The sequence below is a fragment of the Eptesicus fuscus genome, chromosome 6 (genome assembly GCF_027574615.1).
Source record: "Eptesicus fuscus isolate TK198812 chromosome 6, DD_ASM_mEF_20220401, whole genome shotgun sequence".
NCBI lineage: Eukaryota > Metazoa > Chordata > Mammalia > Chiroptera > Vespertilionidae > Eptesicus > Eptesicus fuscus.
Genome location: NC_072478.1, coordinates 82,774,942 through 82,799,782, shown reverse-complemented (window position 1 = coordinate 82,799,782; position 24,841 = coordinate 82,774,942). Strand labels below are relative to the sequence as shown.

At 38.9% G+C, this 24,841-nt stretch overlaps 1 protein-coding gene and 1 pseudogene across 2 annotated transcripts; both read left to right on the top strand.

The window, feature by feature from the left end:
• Positions 1–2,637: 2,637 nt before the first annotated feature.
• YIPF5 (Yip1 domain family member 5) lies at positions 2,638–14,542 on the top strand. Of its 2 annotated transcripts, XM_008140869.3 has the most exons (6): positions 2,638–2,751; positions 3,296–3,415; positions 8,862–9,034; positions 9,874–10,019; positions 11,881–12,062; positions 13,574–14,542. In XM_008140869.3, the coding sequence occupies exons 2-6, from the start codon at positions 3,306–3,308 to the stop codon at positions 13,734–13,736; spliced, it is 774 nt and encodes a 257-aa protein (XP_008139091.1). In that variant the 5' UTR covers positions 2,638–2,751; positions 3,296–3,305; the 3' UTR covers positions 13,737–14,542. The 2 variants fall into 2 exon arrangements, with proteins under 2 accessions (XP_008139091.1, XP_054573979.1); XM_054718004.1 differs by lacking the exon at positions 2,638–2,751 and having other exon boundaries at positions 3,345–3,411.
• A 2,154-nt stretch (positions 14,543–16,696) lies between these two features.
• Positions 16,697–22,439, top strand: LOC103289652 (endosome-associated-trafficking regulator 1-like; annotated as a pseudogene).
• Positions 22,440–24,841: the final 2,402 nt, after the last annotated feature.

Genomic DNA, 24,841 nt, shown 5'->3' with positions numbered 1-24,841 from the left:
CCAAGAGGCTTCTACAGGATACCTTGGCTTATAATTCAACGTCAAACAATATGGAAGATTTAATCATGTGACTCAATTTTTCTTGCTTGGCTTCTCAATGAAGGCAGAAGCTAGAGAAGAAAAAATCCAACAAATATGGTAATTGCTTTCATAGACAGAAGCAGAACTTGAATAATATCTGTATCAAACAATTCATTCCTAATTAGATCATTATAAATGTTCATATTCTTTTCTATTTCACTTTTTAATTATAGTTGACATTCAATATTATTTTATATTATTTTCAGGTAGATAACATAGTGGTTAGACAACCATATAATTTACAAAGTAATCCCCCTGATATTTCAAGTGCTCACCTGGCACCAAACGTAGTTATTGTAATATCATTGACTATATTCCCTACCCTGTCTTTATATGCCCATGACTATTTTGTAACCACCAATTTGTACTTTTTAATTCCTTCACCTTTTTCACCCAACCCCCTAACCCTCTGGCAAGCATCAGTTTGTTCTCTGTATCTATGAGTCTGTTTTCGTTTTGTTTGTTCATTTATTTTGTTCTTTGGATTCTGCATATAAGCAAAATCATATGGTATTTGTCTTTCTGTATGACTTATTTCACATTAATAGTCATTCTTGTACTTTGCTCATTTTTTAGAGTAATGTTTATTTTGGATAGGAAAAAATGAAAATATCAGGAGAAACAGAGAGACTAGAATTTTTTTAAATGAAAGGATCACAATCATAAGTAGATAAAGTGATAGATTATTGAACACCAGAGAATTTCACAGGTCATTGTTCATGACTAGAAACTCAGCTTCATAGTTAATGTAGCTTAGAGAGTACAATCATGTAATTTATCAATCAAACTGGGATATTTCTGAGAGTGAAAAGGGAATCATATTAATAATTCTGCTGGGAAAACCATGCATAAAATGGGACAATGGGACTATCTCCAGCAAATCAGGATATGTGGTCAGTCTATCTTGAGTTATACAGATGGTACCTACATCAATACATTCTAAAATTATTTGTAAAAGGTGGTAAATTAAATAGTTGGATGAGCAATTTCAGACATTCTCTAATGCAGTAGAAAACTTCAAAGTGTAGCTGCCTGTGCATCTCTAGAGTACAGTCCTTGGTGTTTTGGTTTATATCCTTTTGCTGCTGCTATTTTTGTTTGGAGGGGAATGTGTTTTTATTTTATTTTTACTTCTTTGTTTCATTTTAGCCAATAAAATTTTATCATTCCTTTGGAAATTCCATTCCAGAGCAATGGCCAGATTTGTCAGGATTTTGGTCCCAGCACACAACGCAATGGCTCTCGATAAAAATATTAGCACTATAAATCCTGAATACGGTTCTGCTCATTGGTTAATACCATGGCATCTGGAGTTAGGGTAGTTAGGATTTCTCCACTTTGAAAAAGTGATTTAACACAGCAGCCAGAGCAGTATTTCCTTTTCTTTCTTTCTTTCTTTCTTTTTTTTTTTTTAAAGAAAATAGTCTATGCCACTCATCAGTTCATAACCTTCAAAGGTTTCCCTTTTCTCTTAGAACCAACACTAGAATCCAACAAGACAAGGTCTTCTGGCCTGTGCCTGTAGCTCAGCCTCACCTCTAATGTGGCTCCCCTCACTGGCTACTTCAGTCACCCTGGCTTCCTTGAGACCAGTCATTTCCTAAGTCTGATGTTGTGACAAGGTGGATGGGGGATGCTACTGGCATCTACTGGGTAGAGGTCAGGGTTGCTGCTAAACCTCCCACAGAGCACAGGGCTGCCCTCTACAACAAAGAATCATTTGGACCAAAATGCTAACAATATAGAGGTTGAGAAACCTTGATTTACACCTTTCCTTCACCATGTTTACTCTAATCCCAGGCCTTGCACAACCTGAAATATTCATGCTCTTCTCTTCCCCTCCTTTTTCCTTCTCTTTTCCCGTTTTCTCCTCTTCCCTAATTAACTCCTGGTCACTATTTTGATCACTTTCCTCATAGTGGCTTTTCAGATTCTTACTCCCAGATGATTGCTACACCCTTTCAAGGAATTATGAAGCACATAAGAATATCAGTAACAATTTCACATGTTTTATATGTTTGATTATCCCCCTCTCTCACCAACTCCATGTGAGCAGTACTATCTAGCTTATATTCACCAGTCTCCACGGTATCCCCAGCAGTTCGCACAGCTGGCAGAGTTGTCCTGTAACATTGCACTCAATGTTATTAAAGGAACGTTTAACAGCCTAACCTATAATAGGAGAAAAATAGAGTAACTACCTCATTAGGGTAAAGATAATACACATAAACTCTTTAGCAGAGTGCCTGGATCACAGTAAGTCCAGGGAGACCGAGGTTCGTTAGTTGGTGGACAGGAGACAGGCTCTCTCCGTAGCATTTCTACAGTTGCACCAGGGCCAACGCGACCTCTCGGAACTCTCCTCCCCGCAAATAGTGATTAACAGTTGCTGCGCCTGCGCTTTTCCGCCTCTACCGTTAACCAGGCTGCCGGAAGTATTTCTCCTCTTCTCATTGGTCCATATTGCGCATGCGCCGTGTCAGGTCCCCCGCCCTATTGGTGTCCAACCAATGAGAGCAAAATCGGCCAACACGGCTGCGCGAGCGGGGCGTGCCCCGGAAGCAGTTCTTTGGCCTGTGACACGTAGCAACGGTGACTCTTCAGGGTCCCAAGCGGAGTTCGGGGCATTATCTGGCGCCGCGGGAGCTCCTGCCGCCGCCTTGGCGTTCGGTGAGTGTCCCAGGTCCGTGGCATTGCTCGGCTTCTCCCCACCCCCGTGAGGCGCGGCTTGTTGCCGCTTTTCGGCACCGCCGGGTCCTTTCCTCAAACCCTCGCTCCCTTGCGAGCCCTTGCTGTGACGCGGCCTCTGCAGCAAAGGCGCGGCCTTCCTGGAGCCTGCACTTTCCCGGCAGACCCAGGCCTTATTTTGCGAGGCGGCAGCCGCGTTGTCAGTTGTAAATCCCAGCCTCGGGATGAAAAGTGGTCCTTGTTGTTTTCCACCCCGTGGAGCCACTCCTCCCACGACCCCGCCCCTAACCCAGGGTTTATCAGCTCCTTGAAGTGGACGCACCTTCCCTGGCCTGGACTTAGAGACTAGACGTTTCCTTAGCCACCCCCAAACCCCCTCCCCGCCCCACCCTCCAAATGCGGCTTCACAAAATTTCAGAAGATATATTTGCTGCCTTTTAGGGCTGTTTGCTCGAGCAAAGTGTCAGGAACGAATTCAGTAGGATCTTGAACATAAGCACTCTTTCCCATTTCTCTTCTGTTGCAGATCATTTGCAATGTCAGGCTTTGATAACTTAAACACGGATTTCTACCAGACAAGTTACAGCATCGATGACCAGTCACAGCAGTCCTATGATTATGGAGGAAGTGGAGGACCCTATAGCAAGTAACTTTTCAAGTTTGGCCGTTTATTTACTCAAGCTTTTAGTGAAAGCGTGTGCCCAGAATGTTTGGTTCCGCCTGAAACGGAATGTGTGAACTTGCCTCTGCTGATCAGGAATCTGATTTTTCATAATCTTCCTTCCTCGCGAGAGAGCTGTGACACTAGTTTGGGTTTGAAAGGATTGCCCTATTTAGAGTTTGGTATCTTGTGCAAAATCTTCGGGTGTGACGTAGGTGGAAAAGTAGATTGTTGAAGGGCTTTCTCTATTCACAGTATTTCTACATCATTTAAGATATGGATAGGAGTTCAGGTACTTAGAAGATAGGCTACTTAGCCTATAGGACCACTTAAAATTAAAATCTTTTGATGGCTTTTTAAATAATTAAAATAGTCCAACTTTCAGACTTTATCAACGTTAGTTGAAGTGCTAGTGACACTATTTAACAGTGTAAGCTTCCCATTATGAATCATCAGGTGATTTTCATTTAGCAATTGATAAGCATTTTTGTTATTACTTATACTAAAAGCTTGGCACACGAGTTGCCAGTTGCATGTTGAAGAGGGGGATCAAAGCCTTTCAGCCCTGAACTGTTAAAAAATGATTTTTTAAAATAATTCCTGGTATTTGTGGCAAAAATAACTGAAGGTTTTCTATCAATCTCTAGGACATCATATCCTTAGTTTGTAAGGACCTTAAGGATAATCTTACCAGCCTCCTAATCAGTGAATGAATTTCCTATAGATCAGGAAATTTTTAAAGATGATCTAGGATTCCTTTAAGAATCTAATAAAAACTATGGGCCTATTTCTGAGAAATATTTGCATACACTGAAATATCCACATACATGTGCATATGACTTCAGACAGTTTGTGTGTCATCTGATGTTCACCTGTGAGCCATGAATTAAAAACCTCTTGAAGACTAGCCCAGGATAAGGGCAAGGGAAGATGGTGTATCCAGTCAGTCTGAGAGAAACATGTAGTGCTAGAATGTATTTGTTTGAAGTCATAAATCTGAATGAAAGTGCCCAAAATATTAAATAAACCAAGAAAGAAGTGCAGCTTCATAGTCTGGTCTGTTATGGATAGGTTACACTTTTTACAACCTGTAGATCTCTTGAATCTGCTTATTTTGATATAGTCTAAGCCCACACACAATAAAAAACTTAACATAGTGAACCCATAATGGGAGTGAGCATGTGAAGAATTCTCTCTGTGAGTCACTTTTGTTTCTGTTAAATTCTCAAATTACATACTGAGGATTTATCTTTTTTGTTCAGTTGTGTAGAATCAGAAAAACCTTGTTGTGAAATTTTTATTCATTTATTTACCTAAATATATATATTTTTTGCACTTGTTCTATTTATGAGAGGGCAAAGGAATGTAAGATTAGCCGGATCGCAGCTATAGAGCTTTGGAAAACCTGCTCCGTATGCAAGCCTGTTTTTAACCAAATTATAGTATTGGTGTTTGGACTCAGCAGAATTATGCCATTTAGGTTGTAACCTCCTGGGTTTATCTGTCTCTGCCTTCCTTTCCTGTCCTGCTCATGTTTGAATTACTTTAATGCCTTGGTCGGCAAACCCCACATGCGGCTCTTTGGCCCCTTGAGTGTGGCTCTTCCACAAAATACCACGGCCTGGGCGAGTCTATTTTGAAGAAGTGGCGTTAGAAGAAGTTTAAGTTTAAAAAACTTAGCTCTCAAAAGAAATTTCAATCCTTGTACTGTTGATATTTGGTTCTATTGACTAATGAGTTTGCCGACCACTGCTTTAAGGTGTAACTTACCATTCCACTTTACCTCTCATTTCAGTTTTTCAGAGCAGTTTTAGATATTCTGCTGCTAACTATTCTCACAGTTTCATTCCAACCAAATTATGTACCATTGCTCCAGTACTAGTAAAGAAGTTTTGTTCCAGGGGCTTACATAACCATTACTGCCAGTTAATGAATATGAGTTTATAGGTGATGCTTAGGAAAACAAGAATCCTAATGTTTTATTAGTAATTGTGTTTCTGAGCTTTATTTAAAAAGAAAAACCAGCCTCTTCTACTTCTTTATGTACCTTTAATTAAATCTATACCTAATGACATTTTAAATGTCCTTTTCAGTTTATCGAATAATACTTTGTTTTGCTAACTTAGTAATAAAGATCAGCTGATAAAATATCTATTGATGAAAATGTAAATTTGAATAAAATATTACTTGGATTGTCTTCAAGTTTGACTTATTTATTATTATAGTTTTGCATTTTCCCTATGAAGTCAGCTTTAACATTTTGCATAGTTTTTTCTATGGGTACTTTATAAATGTAATTCACATATTAATATAAAACACAAATAAAAACAAAGCCTATTTAATCTTAATCTGTTGAGATTTATGAATGTCATTTTTGGCCAGGACCCACATTCTAGATAGGCCTCTAAGACATGTAGTAATACCATACGTATTTTTTTAAGTATTGAAAGCTCCTAAGTTTTTATCTTTGACTTAACTGATAATACCTTTATATACTGTGGATTTTCATGAATTTAAGTAGCCAACCCATTATGTTAAAAGGCTTTGTCTTTGCTGTTGATTATGAGTGTTAACCCAGGTTTACTTTCTGCTGCTTCTCCTATTGTAAAAATGTTGATCCACAAAGATCATGTCTACCATACTATGTTTTAGATTAAAGCTAGCAGAGGCGAGTCAGGAATTTTTCTGACCAGATCCTGCCAGCAAAAAGAAATAATATTTCATGATATTGTCGTTCTCACATTGGATCTTGAAGAAGGAATGGTGGTGCACCTTTGAAACTATCATGTTTACAGCATTTCTCTTTCTTACATGAAATTTATGGGTTTATATCAGTGTTTTGCGGAATGGACTGCAGTCTCAACAGGTTCCTTGAGACCTTTCAGAGAATTTTTAAGGTCAAAACTTTTTATAACAATACTAAGACATTATCTACCTTTTTAGGTGTGTTGACTTTTGCACGGATGTTGCAAAAGCAATGCTCGGTAAAACTGCTGGTACCCAAATATGAATTAGGACAAAGGCATCAAATCGTTCTAATAATCATTGTATTCTTCATTGCCACACCCTTGTTAGGAAGTGGGAGAACCAACTTTATTTAATGATGCCCTTGATGAAGGAGTAGGAATTATAGTTTTATTATATTCTGACCCTTGAGTAAACATATTTTTAAAGTATTTTGTGTGATAAAATGGGAAACAGTCATAAAGCACTTCATACTGAAGTACAATGATTATCTCTTGGAAAGGCCCCTGTGCAGTTTGAGTCTCAAGCTGAATCAGCTGCTTTTCAGGGAAACCATTTTTATTGGAAAGAACAACTGACAGACAAACTGTGGCTATTCAGACTTGAGTATTTTGACAGGTATTGTCTAAAAAATGAATGAAATGAGCCTGTTACTTCAAGGAAAACAATTGACAATATGTGTGGTCTATGATCAAATTAGTGTTTTCAGGCAAAAATGAAGATTTTGAAAAACTTGTATCCATCACCATGAATTTGTCAGCTTCCCAATAATTAACCATTTTTTTCTGATGAGAGCAGTGGTGACATAAACAAATGTGATTTTATATTTATATTAGACTAGAGGCCCGGTGCACCTCTCTGCCTGCCTGCCTAATTGCCCCTAACCACTTGTCTGCCTGCCTAAATCTGTGCATGGGTGGTGTCCGGCTGGCCCTCTCAGATCAGGGCCAGTAGGGCAGGCAAGCGAGGGGGGGGGGGGGTAGAAAGAGGAGACTGGGGAGGTTGGCTGGCCAGCCCCACCCCCTAGTCGAACTCCCAGTGGAGGGGACAATTTGCATATTAGCCTTTTATTATATAGGATACAGGTTGGGGCAAAAGTAGGTTTACAGTTGTGAGTTTGGGAAACAGTTTTATTCTTATTTCTTTTATTATTATTAATTACTAGACGCCTGGTGCATGAAATTTGTGCACAGGGGAGGGAGGGTCCCTCAGCCCAGCCTGCACCCTCTCCCAATCTGGGACTGGGACTGCTGGCTCCTAACTGCTCGCCTGCCTGCCTGCCTGATCGCCTCTAACCACTCTGCCTGCCTGCCTCATCATCCCTAACCACTCTCCTGCCTGCCTGATCGCCCCTAACAGCCTCTGCCTCGGCCCCCACCACCGTGGCTTCGTCTGGCAGGACGTCCAGAACGTCATTTGGCTGTCTGGTCTAATTAGCAAATTACGCTTTTATTATTATAGATTATATTTTCCATATGAACAACTATAACCCTATTTTTGCCCCACCTTGTATAATTTATATTAAATGTCAATATTTAGAACATCTACATAACTCATACAGTACTAATATTTTCTAAGGTGAAAGATTCATGTGATCTGAAGAGAAATGAGAGTATACTAATATTTTCTAAATGGCTAGTGCATGATGTTACAAAATCACACATGATTAAAGAATGAATCCTTTCAAAGTATAAGACAATAGACCAATGTATTCTAATACAACAGAATACAAAACATCATTAGTATTGCTTCAGTTTTCATGTTTCAACTTAAATTTAAAAGTCTACCACTTTGCTTTGAATTTTGATGTAATAGCAAAAGGAATATTCTTGATAATCTCAAAGGGTTCTTAAAAATATTCTATTTTCCAACTGCAAGTTTACAACACTAGATTTTCTTCAGATACTTCAGCTAAAACAGTATATCACAACAGATTGAGTGTAGAAGCAGTTAAAATAATTTTTAGCTGCCTTCTATTAAACCAGACAGACATAAATGAGATTGTTAAAAATAAAATACAGTGTCACTTTACTCATCCATAGTCTTAGACATAACTATCTTTATATACAGACAGTCCTCGGGTTACGTTGGACTCTAAGTACGTTGTTTCCTGGTTACGTCCCCATCTCCCATTTATTTATAAAAAAAAAAAAATGTTCTGTCATTTCGACGATTGTACATATGTGCTTTATGTTCTTTATTATTTACTTACCACAAGTAAAGGTCAGGAATTGTTACCTTTCTTTTAAATTTTTTTTACTGTTTCACTTCATTACTGCTCCATGTGAGTGATGTAGGTGCTTATGTAGGTGGGTTCTGACTTACGGCGAAAATCATGCAGTAGGAACAGATCTCCGACATAACCCGTGGACCTATGTATAATAAAATAGAAAAGATTTTTAAGTTTTCATTTGTGGATTTCCTACTGTTTAGAAGTTAAATAGTTTGTAAAATGCTTAAGTGCTGGGTAAGGGAGTGTTGGCATCATCAGGAACCTTCTCTATAAAACATAGACAATTTATTATTGGTGATCAGTTTGATCTTAGTAATTATTTCAACCTTCATTTGTAAAAACTGGCAAGGTAGATGTCCTAGGAATTGCATAACTAAGATTCTCTAGCTGTCAGGGATATTAGCTGTTAGGAGTGACATAATTTTAAGAAATGTAACTTACTTTGATTTACAGACAGTATGCTGGCTATGACTATTCGCAACAAGGTCGCTATGTCCCTCCAGAAATGATACAGCCACAACAGCCATACACCGGGCAGATTTTCCAGCCAACTCAGACATTTACTCCAACTACACCTCAGCCATTCTATGGAAACAGCTTTGAGGATGAGCCACCTTTATTGGAAGGTCAGATTGGTTGCAACACTTGATAGTATTTTATAGTATTCAGCTGGTTAGTAAAATAAATCTTAGTTTAGAGAAGTTGTCTTTTCTTTTAAAAGAATAATGTTTTAGAAAAAGGTTTCTGCTAAGTGATTCATTTTGAACAGATTATATATGAAACCTCATTGCGTCAGAAGGGACCAGATTTTTAATCTTTATAAAGTGATAATGTATTTCAGTATATTAGCATCGACTTTTACTTTATATTGATTAAATTCTATCTGTGGAAGATATTAAAGGAAATGGCATGGTATTGATTATTCTACATGAAAATAAGCTGGCAGAACTAGTAACATCACTGAAAAGTATGGTGGTTTTCAAATTGTATTCCAAAACCCGTAAAGCAGTAGTTCTGGACATTTTCTTTGGGGACAGGGGGAATGTAATAGCCTTTGAAAATATAATGAAAGCTTTGAATACACTTGCCAGAAAAATGAACAAATAAAGACATAGTTTTGTGTACAATTTCATGGGGACTTCAGGTATTCCTGAAGCCCCAGATAAAAGACACCTTGCTATTAAACTTGTCCATATAATTTTTGCTATGCAGTCATAGCTGAGAGTGTCTGTTTCATCATATTCATATCCTTTTCCAGCACAAAACCAGAAATTGGTTATTTGTGGGATAAGCACCTACTCAGTAAGGACTGGTTTTGAGGACTTACCCAAATAGTAGTGTCGGTATTGCTAGGTCCTCTTTTAATGCTGGGTGTTTCATTTTGTCTCCTGTTCTAACATAGATTCTGGTAAACTAATGTTATATCCCAAATCCTAATTGATTTCCTTGTTTTCTTTTCTTTTAGAATTAGGTATCAATTTTGACCACATCTGGCAAAAAACACTAACAGTGTTACATCCATTGAAAGTAGCAGATGGCAGCATCATGAATGAGACTGATTTGGCAGGACCCATGGTTTTTTGCCTTGCCTTTGGAGCCACATTATTACTGGTAAGATTTTAGTTTTAGCTCTCAGTGTGAGGTTAAAGAACTCTCTAAATGTTCTACCAAGACTGCTTATACATCAAATCTTTGTTGTGTTCTGACTTGCTTGAATTGATACCTACTCATCATATCTCCATGGATAATAAATATAGCATGTTGAGAAATCATTTCTTGTTCCAATAAGTGATCCATTTGTTAGGGGAAAACAAAACAAAAAATAAATAATGTGTGGCTTTGTTCCTTCAAAAGAATCCCTTCTTTTCAGAGGTTGATAAAAAAATTTTAGCCTATTGCTCTTTTATTTATTTCCAGACTTTGGATAGTGTTTCCTTGGGATACTGGTGGTTATTTTTCTATATATTATTTTGACTTTTAATGAATAGAAACATTAAAGAACAAGTTTTAGTCCCTATCTCCCACCTCCCTAAGAATGTTAAAACATATTGAAAATGAAAAGTTGTAAAGGTAATTATTAATATTTGTTTTATATTTCAAATGTGTCTGAATTAGGAGAGATAAATGATGTAATGAATAGAAGATGGGGTTTTTAGTCAGAGCAGCTGGGCATGAACTCAGTACTCCTACTCTGTCCTTGAACTCTGATAGATAATTCTGTGCTTTCCACCTAATAAGATTGTGAGAACACATTTAAAATTTTAAAACTGTGCAAGTATGAGGGTTTATTATTACTATATAAACAGATTTATCAGTGAACTCAGCTGAGCCCTTTCAGACTTCTACATGTTGAATCAAGTATTTACAAATAAATATTTAGTCTAACAAAAATCCCGAGGATGTTTCCATTTAGCATAATTTATAGAGGCATTCTTGCAATTGAATTTTATATGTTAAAAATCTTAAAAAACAAGGAACTTTTGAAGGCTTCTTTGAAGACTGATTTTAATGATAACGTGACCTGGATACAGTGTTTGTTCACATAGCTTGACTAATGGTATTGTAACTGCAATTTACCTAGCCTTTAATGTCTTAATTTTTTGTTTGTTTATTTTTGATCAAAGGACTTATAAATCAACAATTTAGAAAAAGAAAGAAAACAGTGCCTCTATTCTATTCCTCTTGCCTAGTTTTCAGTTTACTTTTCTTCTCCCCTTCCTACAAAACCTTGGCTTCCTGCTTTTGCTCTGGCTTTCATCCCCTAGCTCCTCTAACACATATAAAAAGAATGATGAAATTATTTCCACTGTTAAAAAGATTATAGCTGCATCTGCCAATGAGAATAAATTGCTTTGGAGCAGTTTTGGTGGAATTAGTTTTTTTGTGTGTGTGTGTTTTTTTTAATGATATTAGCTTTCCATTTGTCTCTGTAGTCTTTGCTTAAAATCAGCCAGATGTCTTTTTAGAAATGTATTACTATGCCATAATTTTGTATCTATTTGTTGAATTCCATGCCAAGCTCAAATACTAACTGGAAAATGAAAAAGCAAATATTGGGAGGTGGATAGTTTAAACTTCGTGTGTGTGTGTGTGTGTGTGTGTGTGTGTGTGTGTGTGTGTTTTAATTTGTCTGCTTGTTTTTTAGGAGGAGGGGAAGAGAGAAAGAAAGAGAAAGAGAAATACCAATGTCAGAGAGAAACATTGATCAGTTGCCTCCATACTCACCCTGACCAGCGACCAACCCTACAACCTGGGCACGTGTCCAGACCAGGAATCAGATATAAAAGCTAATCTGTTCTGTGTTTTACTTCTCTGCATAAAGAGTTAAATACCTCTTTAGATTTTGATGCCCATAAATTGTGAAATGAGGCCAAAAAGTTATTTATTTATTTATTTATTTATTTATTTATTTACATACTTACTTACTTATTTATTTATGCCCTTTGACCTGTAATGTTTTCTTTATCCTTAGGCTGGCAAAATCCAGTTTGGCTATGTATATGGGATCAGTGCAATTGGATGTCTAGGAATGTTTTGTTTATTAAACTTAATGAGTATGACGGGTGTTTCATTTGGTTGTGTGGCAAGTGTCCTTGGATATTGTCTTCTTCCCATGATCCTACTTTCCAGCTTTGCAGTGATATTTTCTTTGCAGTAAGTATGATTTTTATTTTTGGTGTTGATTTACCAATTCTGTATAATAGGATTTACCTCATTATCGGTTTGAGATAAATCACTGACTCTGTGACTGAGGACTGCTACATGCTTTTTTAATTGATGAGGAAACTGAGAATACATTTTAAAACCTTTTATACCATCTCTGCTTTGACCTGTAATAAAGAATTTCACTAGTTTTGTGTTCACTTACCAGTGTCTGTAAATAATTAAACAGTGGTGATTGTGAAAGTAAATATTAAATTTAGCATGGAAAAGGTTAATTTGTTAAAATTTATATTTATTTTCTGATATCTTTATATCTGATTTTTTGAAGATGTTGGGCATATGCTAAGTGAGTAAATAGTAAACAAATACTCTCTTTTTGGCAGTGTTTTAACTGAAAATGAAACTTTTCTTAGCACAAGACTATTATTAGCCTACCAGAGGCCTGGTGCACAAATTCGTTCATGGGTGGGTTCCCTTGGCCTGGCCGGTGATCAGGGCCATCACCCAGTCCTGATCGGGCGGCTGGCCAGGGGGAAGTACCACAGGAGGTTGGCTGTGGGAGTGCACTGACCACCAGGGGGCAGCTCCTGCGTTGAGCATCTGCCCCCAGGTGGTCAATGCGCTTCATAGCTAGCGGCTGATCATCTGGTCGTAAAGGTCGCTTAGGCTTTTATATATATAGATCATATTCTCAGATGTACTTGTAAGCAGCTTTAAATTTGTGTAATTTTTAGATAATAATTTAGGAAAGGTTAAAAAGTAAGGTGTGAAAGTTCCTCCTCATGGCCAATGGGCAGGTGATCTCAACAGTTCAAGCTCCTCCTCGTGGCCGGTGTTGGACAGGACTAGTGAGCAAGCTTTGTTTCACTTAGTAAGTTACAATGGAGCTTTAAGAGAAGAGCATCTATCAACTAGTTAATACCAGAGATTTGGCAAGATGATGGCTTTACAGTTATTCCTGCTTTGGATAAAAACACTTCAAGTTTTCAGTATAGACATTGCTTCATTCTTCTCACTTGTTAAGATTGATATATTTATATTTGAATTCTACAGAAGATATTTTCTACTTAAAACAGTGTTTTCCAACTAGGGAAGATTTTGCTTCCAGGGGACATTTGGCAATACATGGAGATAATTTTGGTCACAACTCTTGGGGGCAAGGGATGCTACTGAACATTCTCACAATGCACAGAACAGTCCCTACAACAAAAGAAGTATATCTAGCCCAATGTCAGTAGTGCCAAGATTGAAAACCCTGTGCTAAAAGGAGCAAAATGTATTCATAAATGAACTTTTTATCACATTGTTAATTTATCCTCATTGAATTCACTGCAAAGTACATTTGAACATTTAGGGGGAAAAATCTTGATTATTTCTACAGATGTCTACATGTGGATTTAAAATGCTTTTTTAAAGACTTGCTTATTATATTCTTACATAACTAATCTCATCTACTGTCTTTTTTTGCCCTCTCCTTGTTTTTTTTTTCTTGTTGGTTACAGAGGAATGGTAGGAATCATTCTCACTGCTGGAATTATTGGATGGTGTAGTTTTTCTGCTTCCAAAATTTTTATTTCTGCATTAGCCATGGAAGGACAGCAACTTCTAGTAGCATATCCTTGTGCTTTGTTATATGGAGTCTTTGCCCTAATTTCTGTTTTTTGAACTGAATTGATCTGGAATGTGGACATCATTGGGCCAAATACACAAAAAGGACTTTGAACTCTTAAACCGGACCAGCAAACTGCTACAGTGCAACTCTCATGCAGGTCTAACATTTAACTATTGGAGCAGTGGATATAAACATGGATCTTTTGTTCATTTTTATAGAACTTTGGAATACTAGACTGGATTTACCTGCAGAGTGATTAGCTTTAAGTGTTTGTGCTTATACAAATAAGAAGTGCTATTTCCTCCCTGTTCCTGCAGCCTTTGAAAACAACGTTTTTCCTTAAATTATATTATGGTGTTTTTGATAGAATTTTTATCAACTGTGGGAAACTAACCACAGAGCTGATAATCTTTTTTAAAAACAACCCAGTCGTAGTAAAGAAGACACAAGACTTACTGCGAAATATTTTTCCAAGTAATTAGGAAAAAAAATCTGTGTTCTCAAGTTGGATGCACTTCAAGCAAAAAAGTAATCGCAATATAGAGTTTATGAGTTTGCACTTCAAAAATTTGACATTCCTTTCAATTATCTCCTGGAAGTTTTGCTAAAATTCAACGATATGGAAGTTCAGTCTGCCTTATTGTAGACGTGAAATGTAACCACCTGTTTAGATATTAGCATTAATAGACCATAGTGACGTAGACTGGCCACATTAATGCTTATAGTTGGATCTCCATGTTTCCCAGGAAAAAGAAAATCACTAACCTTTTTTGAAAAAAATATTTAAAATGTCACAGTTTCAGTATTGCAGTTATCAATGTAAAGTGCATTTGATGCTTATTAAAATTTTCCCAATGAATTTTAACTGTGTTGTCAAGTTTAATTTACTAAACTACTGTTCTCATTTTCTTTAAGTAGGGTCTGATTTTCATGTATAGTCCCAATTTATCCTAAGCTTTAAAAATAGAAGTCATCTAGTACATGATCAGAAGAAAAAGATTTAATGAAAAACAATTTACTTGGAGTTACAACATTATTTCTTTGTATTAAACTTAAACATGGTTAATATTATGCTCTCTTGCCAAATACTCTCTAAGAAATACTAAATCTTGTATATTGATTATAGTCTTTTTTCTGAAGAAACTGCCTCAGTAGTTCAGTTATAGTTATGAGAAAGGTGCTAGATGGAGAGGAAAATGTTGCCTTTTTAAAAAAAGATTTTCAGACTAAATAAAAAGAAATTCCAGGCTGACATAGTCATGGTTCTTTTTTAGAGCTGGCGTTCAGTAATGAAAGGTGGTTAAGATAATAAAACATTTCTTAAAAGAAGATAATGATTTTTTATCTCTGGAGTCATATAAATATGTTTTCTTCATTAAACTTAATGACCTTGAGAAATTTACTCAGTAATAATTGGTTTATGGCTGGGTTTTCAAATTTACAAAATTGTTTCAATTTTTTTTAAATTTTCTAATTGATTTTTTTTAGAGACAGGAAGGGTGGGGGAGAGAGAGAAATATTGATCAGTTGCCTCCCACCAGGAATCAAACCCACAGTCTTTTGGTGTACAGGACAATACTCCAACCAACTGAGCAACACCGGCCAGGGCTAGAATAATATTTTCTACCCGATAGATGCCTGGTGCACGGATTCATGCACTAGTGGGGTCCCTCGGCCTGGCCTGTGGGGATCAGTGGACCTCCGTGCCGCTGTAGCCTGGCCTTACCCACCAGCCTGTTGGGCTCCAGCCCACCGTCCCGTCGATCCTGAATAGCACGAAGTAGTGCACGAAGTGCCAGGCGGCCAGGGAGGAGCCCGAGCCCAGGCCAGGTGCTGTGCTGCTCCCGCTCATCCTGGCCCTGCTGTGCCTGCCACCACCACTCGGTAGGCTTCACTGCTGCTCTGCGCGCCTGTCCTAGGGCGATACCCGTAAAGCAGCTATGGGTTCGCGCCCAGTCAGTCCAGATGCCAGTCCTGATCCTGGTCCCTGTCCAGATGGGGGAGGGGCGCACACTGCCACAACTGCTCGCCAGCCATGAGCCCAGCTCTGGTGCCTGTTGGTCAGCCAAGCAGTGCTCCCACTGTGGGAGCACACTGACCACCAGGGGGCGTCTCCCCTCTGGTGGTCAGTGTGCATCATAGCTACAGGTCGACTGGTTGCTTAGGCTTTAATATATATAGATTATAATCCTTGCATGGTACCTTTTTTGCCTTTTTCAGTTATGAGTTTTATAAATATAATTCTTATTAAGGCAAATGTAATGATCACCTTATGTTAATATTACATAGTTCTTCCTAATGAACAGGGTAGATGATGCTTTGGAAATTAAATTCTCTCACTGTTGGTTAGACTTAAGACCACAAGTCTTCAGCCAGATTCCCAAATGGATCAAGTTGTGTTTTCTCTTTTTGTCTGTTGGTTTTGTGTGTGTTTTGCCTCCCTGACCCCCCAACAAAGTAATTTTTAGTTTAAATCAATGTTGTAGTTTTTTGTTTTGGGTTGTCTTTTATTTGACTCCAAAATGATTAGGTGCAAAACTATTTTATATTTAACTTGTTATTCTATCAAAACAGCTATAAAGTAGAGTTGCATTTAATGCAAGAGTGTAGTTCTAGAGTTTGCTAGGTTACAGGAACTGTCACGGATAGACAAAATTTCCCTTATAAAGTTATCTTAAATAAAAAACACAGTATATGTAATCATGTTTACGCATACTCTAAAAACTGATACACTCTCTCAAAAAGTTTATTATATGATAACTTTTTTGCTAGCATTGGAATAGATTTCTGTTTTTTTTTCAGTTAATACCAGGTAGAGCATCTGGCTTGCTTTTAGGACCTATTTTATACAAAAACAAACATGGACCTTTTAATACTAGAGACACTCTCAGATAGCTAACAGTTCACCCAATGATTGTCACTGAGTAACTGAAACTATGTTACTTACTGCAGGCATACATGTATGCCAGCTCATGTGGTTGATTTTCCGTATGGTGTAAATGTAATGTTACCAATGGATGTTTTCAAGATCTGGCTTGTAGGAATAGGCATTCTTCAGGTATAGTTGTAAAGGTAGTGCAAAATTCTATAAAACCTAAATTGTTAACTATCCTGATATTGGACATTTAATCAGAATTTTAAAAAAATGTATCTTATTACATGATTTTTGGTAGATTTTAAGTTCTCTGTACTTAACATTTTGCAAGTATGTATTTTTAACCTTAATAGTCTTTGCTCAACTCAAATGTATCCCAAAGCTAAGTAAGAATAGTTGTTTCTAAAGTAAAAATTATGCAATTATGTTTGTAGTACTCATTACCTACAACAACAAAGCCTTTTGCCATGACTAGTGTAACTAAGTGGTTAGAGTGTCGACCCACGTACTGGAGGGTCTTGGGTTCGATTCCTGGTCAGGGATGCTGCCTTGGTTGAAGGTTCGATCCTTGGCCCAGTCAGGGCGCATGCAGGAGGCAACCAATCGATGTCTCTCTCTCTCTCTGTCTCAGACTCTCTCTGACTCACTCTCTCTCTCCCCCTCTTCCCCTCCCCCCTCCTTTCCTCCCTTCCATTCTCTAAGAATCATGGAAAAAAGATCCTTGGGTGAGGATTAACAAAAAAGGTTTTTTAAAGGAGTCCTTTCTTTCTGAAATTAGATACTTTTTCCCCATATAAATGGAAGAATTTAGAATTTGGGGCAAAAAGAGAACTGTAGAAATTAGATTACCCAGACCTAATCATGGAGAATTATGGGAAATCAAGACCACATTTATAATTTTGCCTGTTGTCATATAGAGCAGATCTAATGTAATGACATAGACAACTTGTGTAGCTTTTCTGTTGGAGAAAAAATATATATTTATGACAGTGTTTAGCTTTTCATAATGTAGGGCTAAAAGTTTTCCAAAAAATCTTGCATGTTTCATATCACAGCATGAAGACCACTTACCAAAGAATAGCACTGGGTCTTTAAAGCGCTAGCTAGAGCATGCTTCCTATGTGAATTCCAAATTATCTCCATTTTTATATTTTTTAATTTCTTTGGAAATGAAAGCTTACATTATTCCTAAGCAATTTTTTTGGTATTTAATGGTAGGCTTGTTTTAACATGAATTGAAGAATGAAACATTTAGAATCAGGCAAAGACATAAATACTATTTCAAAGATAGTTATAGTAGTTAATGAGTTTCTTTTTAGGAATATTTAGGATTTGGGGAAGGAGTGGCAATAACAAGATATTACAGGTTATTGGAAGTTTCCTAAAGAATTGTTGCATATGCTTAAATGAATAGATAAGTGATCTACCATTAGCTTATTAAGCATATAGTGTTTACTTTGAAACAACCTAAATAAAGCCTATCCTCACTGTGCTCTCTACAATCTAGGCTGTTATTACTTTACATCATCAATGAAGAAATAATTGATTTTTAATTAACTCTACTGCCACCATCCAAATTATTAAAGCTTGAGTTTTGGTACACTACTATTACTTGAATTTCAGTAAGTTACTTTGTTCAGTAATAATTAAATACCCATTTATAACTGGGAAATAGGTAAAATGAAACATTAAATATTAAATTGTTGATTTTCTAGGGATTGGCAGAGTCAAAAGTGTTTTATATTATGAATGAATGTGTATCTCATTGGTGACCATAAAATATGAAGAATAAATCTGGTAGTATGCAGTTCTGATCTTTGCATCACAGATGAGACTATTTCTTCCACCCTTATGCACAAAGTTCCTATTCTAGTTAATGAAGAACATTATCTGCTGATGGAGCACAATGTCCTGTGTTTGTGCAAATAAATTAAAATGATGACATACTCAAATGAAGACTAATTAAATACATAGCTGTTCTAATTTAAAAGCACGAATACTTTCTTGAGCACATTAGGTTCTAAAGATCGGATATTACATTTTTTTGTGAGCTTAACTAATTAGGCTTACCTTGCATTATAAATTTGGTTTATTTCTGAAACTACCACTAAATCTGCTGATAGCTTGCAGGGTGATTAATTATGCATTAAGATGTTTTAAATAGCTTTTCAATACTTGTACAAATGTAATATTTAAAATGAAATACTCAAGAGGCTTAAGATGCTTCTAAAATTATACATATTTGGCTTAACTCTGATTCTCCTTGAAGTTGAGAAAGCAATATGGTTATTTCATTTTTTCCCCCAGGAAAATATAATTTAAATGAATGATTTTTGTAAAATTTAGTGACACATTTGCTTACAGGTTTTGGCTTTGTGATCTTTGATAATATTGTAGGACTTAGTATTTTCTTGAGGCAATCAATGGTTTAAAAGCCCTATGGTATTTTATGTTTTAATTTTCAAAATGGGAATGTATTTTTCTGATTACACACCATCATTATGATAAAAAATAATACCTCTAAGTGGCAATAAAAAGGAATGGATTATTGTCTCAATATGGATAACCCTCAAAAACATTATGCTAATTTTTTTAAAAGCCAGGTATGAAAGATCACACATGATTCAGTTTATATGAATCACCAGAAAAGGCAAATCTATAGAGACAACAAATTAGTAGTTGCTTGGAGGTGGAAATGACTACACAAGAGCTGAGGGGAACTTTGAGTGATGATGGTTGCATAACTAAAATCATTAAAGTGTACACTTAAGCCCAGCTGGTGTGCTCAGTAGTTGAGAGTTGACCCATGAACCCAGGAGGTCAAGGTTTGATTCCTGGTCAGGGCATATGCCCAGGTTGCTGGCCCAATCCCCATTTGGGCGTCATGCAGGAGGCAGCCGATTGATGATTCTCTATCATTATTGATGCTTCTATCTCCCTTTCTCTCTGAAATCAATAAAAATATATTTGAAAAAAATATTTCCACCCCCCAAAATCAATTTCCCAACTCTCATATACCATAGCAACCACTAATTATTTTCTGTTTCTGGATTTGATTACACTGGGCATCTCATAAATAGAAGCATAGGATGTAGCTTTTGTTTCTGGCTTCTTTCAATTAGCACAATGTTTTCAAAGTCATTTTTGTTTTGTTTCTTTTTTTCTTTATTGATTAAGGTATTACATATATGTCCTTATCCCCCATTGCCCATAACCCCCACTCATGCCCTCACCTCCCTGGTGTCTGTGTCCATTGGTCAGGCTTATATGCATGCATACAAGTCCTTTGGTTGATCTCTCCTCCTTACCCTCACCCTTCCCTACCTTCTCTCTGAGGTTTGACAATCTGATTGATGCTTCTCTGTCTCTGGATCTGTTTTTGTTATTTTTTTAAACTTAGCAATCTATTATGGGTATTATGATATATATTGAACATAGAAATGTACTTCATTCTTTTTAATAGCTGGATATTATATGAGCAGAATCTAATTTATTTTGGCAGTCTCCTATCACTGGACAAGTAGGATTTTTGTACCTTTTTTTAAAAATTGGTATTGGCATCTTTCATTATTAGACTGTCACATTTGCTTTTAATGGTGCTCAGGTTGATAATCATTTAAACTCAGAATTTAATTCTAACTATTTCAGTAAATTTATTCCCTGATGGTTCTGTTTTGTGTGAGAATAGTTTTCTGTGATTTGTTGAAACAAGTAAGTCATATCCATATTCACACAAGGCATTGCTCTTTGGTGCTTAGTGATATCAGCATTTTTATAATACTCTGAAGCAGTAGAATGTGAATATTGCTAAAAGCAGCAATTTTCAACTTTTTTCATCTCATGGCACACTTAAACTAATTACTAAAATTCAGTGGCACATCAAAAAATACACTTGTTGCCGATCTGACAAAAAAAAATAAAGGTATACGGTAATTTTGATTCATTCACACAGGACAGCTATTGTGTTGGCTGTTATTTTTTTATTTATTACTGATATTATAGAGAGGAAAAACATCGATGTGAGAAAGAAACATTGACCAGCTGCCTCCTGCATGCCTCCCTTCCCACAACCTGGGGATGTGCCCTGACCAGAAATCGAACCCTCCATCTTTCAGAGTATGGGTCAGCACTCCAACGAACTGAGCCACACTAGCCAGGGCAGCTGATGTCATTTTTTTTATTTGACAATCTGAGAGAAAAGAGGTCAGTGTCTCTTCGACAGGTATTTCATGTTTTAAGAATTCTTGTGGCAAAGGTATGCCATGGCACACTGGTTGAAAGTCACTGGCTAAAAGGACTATGTCATACTCAGACCTCAAATTGCTCCCACCTTAGAAGGGAAGACTTCATTCAGAGGAGCTGCCTTTCTTTGTTCTTGCCCATCTAGAAGAGTCATTCCAACAGTGTCATTTATAGGTCGCTGTTTTTACATAGCTATAAAAAAATTCTGAACTGTGCCCATTTTTAATTTCTCTTTGAGTGGGTCTGTATGGCCATAGAATTTAGTCATTTCAGGCAGCTGAGCAGCGGGTGACGGGGGCGGGGACTCGCCCGCAGCTGGGGCGGAGCCGGAGCCAAGGAGCCGCCGCTGCCGGGCTAGGGAGGGCCAGTGCCCCGCGCCCCTGGCGATGTGGGCTCTCCGCGCCGCCCGGGCATCTCCCCGCTGTCCCGGGCCCACAGCCTCGTCATTCCAGACGATTTTATCTACGGAAAGGGGAAGGGCACTAAGCCAGGCCCACCAGGAGCCCAGGAGATACACTTTGGAGATGAGAAGCTTGCGGACCTGGAAGAGGCAAACCCGTTCTCCTTTAAAGAGTTTCTGAAAACCAAGAACCGCAGCCTGCTGAAGGAGGACGCGGCCAACAGAGGCTCCACTTGGGGGAAGCCATGAGGCACTCCCTGGGCCTCCACTGCAGCTCTCCGCCCTCCCAGCCCGTGGGCTTCGAGGACCCAACGGAGGCTGGCGACCTCCTGGACGCGGACGAGGATGAGGACGGCTGGAATGGAGCCTACCTGCCGTCCGCAGTGGAGCAGACCCACTCGAGGGTCTCAGCCAGCGCGTGGCCCTGCAGCACGTACATCTCCTTCTTCTCCAGCCCATCGGAGCCGGCAGGGCCTGAGCCCCTGCCCCCGGGGACACTGAGTGACTCCGACTCCCGTGGCGAGTCCCAGTGCAGACTTTGCCGCCCTCAGAGAGTGTCTGGGGGACAGGCACCTTCGGGACGCTGCAGATCAGCTACAAAGCACTGAAAGACGAGAACTCAAAGCTCAGGAGGAAGCTGACGGAGGTGCAGAGCTTCTCAGAGACGCAAACCGAGATGGTGAGGCCGCTGGAGCGGAAGTTAGAAGCAAAAATGATCAAGGAGGAGAGTGACTACCACGACCTGGAATCCGTGGTCCAGCAGGTGGAGCAGAACCTGGAGCTGATGAAAAAAAACGTGCGGTAAAGGCGGAAAGTCACATCATGAAACTGAAACCAGACATAAGCTTGCTCCAGGCGCAGGTCTCCAACTTCAAGAGGGACAATGAGGCCCGGCGCTCGGGCCAGGGCGCCAGCCTGACGGTGGCGAAGCAGAACACGGACGAGGCCCTGCAGAATCTGCGCATGGTCATGAGCAACGCGCTCACCTCCATCAAGCAGCTGGTTTCCGGAGCCGAAACACTAAACCTTGTTGCTGAGATCCTTAAATCTATAGACAGAATCTCTGAAATCAAGGAGGTCGGGGAGGAGGAGTCTTGAGAAGCTTCTAGCTCGCAGCTCTGTTTGCATCCTGCAGTCACCGCTCCCTGGATGTGAAATGCCATTGTGTCTCTAAATACGCAGTCTTCCCAGAAAAGCTGTTTATCGCGAGATGCTACTTTCATGCCTGAGAAGAGTGTTATCAGCTCCACAGTGAGGAGCAGTGGAGCTAGTGAGCGTCCCCGAGGTTTCTGTCCATGCAGCCCTTGCTCCCGGGTGAATCCCTGCAGTACGACCTGACCCACTGGGAGACGTGTTTGTAAAAGCCACCGCTGGTTCTCAGCGCTGAACATGGGAACAGCCGTTCCTCTATACGGGTCTTCCATTCTTATTCCAGAACACTCTCAGATAAGTTCGATCGATTGTCCTTGATTTCACAAGTAAAGGAAACACTAAATGAGCCGAGATCAATGATTGCCTTGGACAGGGCCTCGTGCCTTTTTGCCTTTGCTCAGTGCCCCTCTGGCTCAGTCCACCCCGGCAGCCCTCACAGGGGCGGCCCTGCGACTGGTGGCCTGAGTATGGGCACCCCATGTGGTTGGATGCTGCTATCCTCCTGGAGGGACCAAGGTTGGCACGGATTCTACACTGTGAAGCCGTCGAAACGCACCTCTTTTTAAGGGGCCTCGGGTTTGAAAAAAAAATGTTTTGGATGGGGGGTTCTGATACATGTCCCAAGCGGCCTTTTGTATAATGAAGTCGAATCCAGAGGACGTGCAGAGCCTCCTGGTAACAGGAGTCTCCCGCTGCCGTTCCAGCAGCTTCTGACCGAGGGAGGCGAGACATGCACTCAGTGCCTTGTGGCTGTTTTCCTGCAGATGTTATTTTTTAAAATAAATGGCCCTCCTGTTCAGATGACAGCTTTCTTAATAAATTCTGAAATGCAAAAAAAAAAAAAAAAAAAAAAAAGAAAAGAAGAAAAGAAAAAAGAATTTAGTCATTTCAGGGAATCCCAAACATTTTACTCAGGTATACTTTAATTGAATCAATACTCATTGTTAGAGATAAGATCAAATGTATAATATAGAACTGATAGTGGCTGTGTTCAAATTAGACCCTTCCAATTTGTTCCTAAATTCCCAAGAGTTACATTTTACCATAGCAGGAGTTTAAAAGAAGACTGAAATCAGCATGTCTAATTCAGACATCTGCAGATAGAAGTTTATTTTATAAATTTTAAATTTGTTCCTTCTGCTTTTTTGTTTGGATGGGGTTGTTTGTTTGGAGGACATATGTTTGTTTTGGCATCTATACTAATAACGTCTTCTGGACGTCCTTCCTGACAAAGCCGGAGGCGTGGCCGGCCTGCAAACTGCCCCTGGCCCCTCGCCCAGGCCGGCCCCGCCCCCCCAGTGGGGACCCCCACCTTGATCAGGGGTGGCTGGCCTGCAAACCACCGGTGGCCCCTCACCCAGGCCTGCCGTGTCCTAGCAGGGACCCCCACTCTGACTGGGGCAGGCCAGCAACCCTGCCCATGCACTAGGCCTCTATCCTATATAATATGCAAATTGACCCTAATGGCAGAATGACCAGAACAACAGCTGAACCAGTCACTATGAGGTGCACTGACCACCTCTTGGTCCCTTCTCCCAGCCCTCAGGCACCAATCACACAATGGCGAATGGGGAACCAGGGGTGGGTGGCAGCGGGGGGCAGGGCCAGGTGTGGGCAGCTGGGGAAGATGGCCCTGATCGCAGGCCAGGCCTAGGGACCATGCCTGCGCATGAATTTTGTGCGCTGGGCCTCTAGTTCTATTTATAATGTCCTATGGCCTGTAAGTAGGCTTGCATTTTTAATGCACTTTTTAAAAAAATTCCTATTTCTTACTGTTTAAATGTGATACATTTTAATTACTACATGAGCAGGCATATTGAACAACATCTCCTAGCTTCCATAAATGCCAGTGTCTGTCACAGTTTAAAACATAGGCTCAATTTTAACTACCGCTTTAGACCATATTCTATTCTGACTCTGGCCTGGATCACACTTTTCCTAGTGGGATAACATGGTTTTCACTTTTTCTATAAATGATGCAGTCATTTTTGTGGTTTCATAAGAGATTAATCTGCATCTCCAATGAAATGAATGGTGTTTAAACATGGCTAGCTTTGATCATCTGCTTTGAACCAAAGATAGAATTTAATATTCGACATGAGTCACACTGATTTTCTGTTTTTATTCATACTGCAAAAATAAGAGAGAATCATTTATGAAGAAGCCATGGAGCCAGGACCCAGCTAGAGGCAGAATGGGAATTGAATGAAAAATAGCAAAGCCAAGACTGAATTGAAGACAATAGTGGGGAGTCTGGAGCCTTAGCCAGCAGAGGAAAGGTTAGAGAGATTGTGCTAAGATGTGCTAGAGAATTTGTTTCAGTGCTTGTAATATATAAACACTGCTATAAAATTTTAGTCTATCAAATAAAGCCTATTTACATGGTGTAAAAGCAGTCAGTGCTAAAAGTAAACCACATAGCAAGCAGAAAGGTATAACTCTTTAAATCAATTTTATAAGGAAACTCAATTTTACAGCAGTTTTAAATA

Coding starts and splice junctions, on each gene's coding strand:
- YIPF5 (XM_008140869.3), top strand. CDS start 3,306: ATGTCAGGCTTTGATAACTTAAACACGGATTTCTACCAGACAAGTTAC. Junction 9,035..9,873: donor TGAGCCACCTTTATTGGAAG/GTCAGATTGGTT, acceptor CTTTTCTTTTAG/AATTAGGTATCAATTTTGAC. Junction 10,020..11,880: donor TTGGAGCCACATTATTACTG/GTAAGATTTTAG, acceptor CTTTATCCTTAG/GCTGGCAAAATCCAGTTTGG.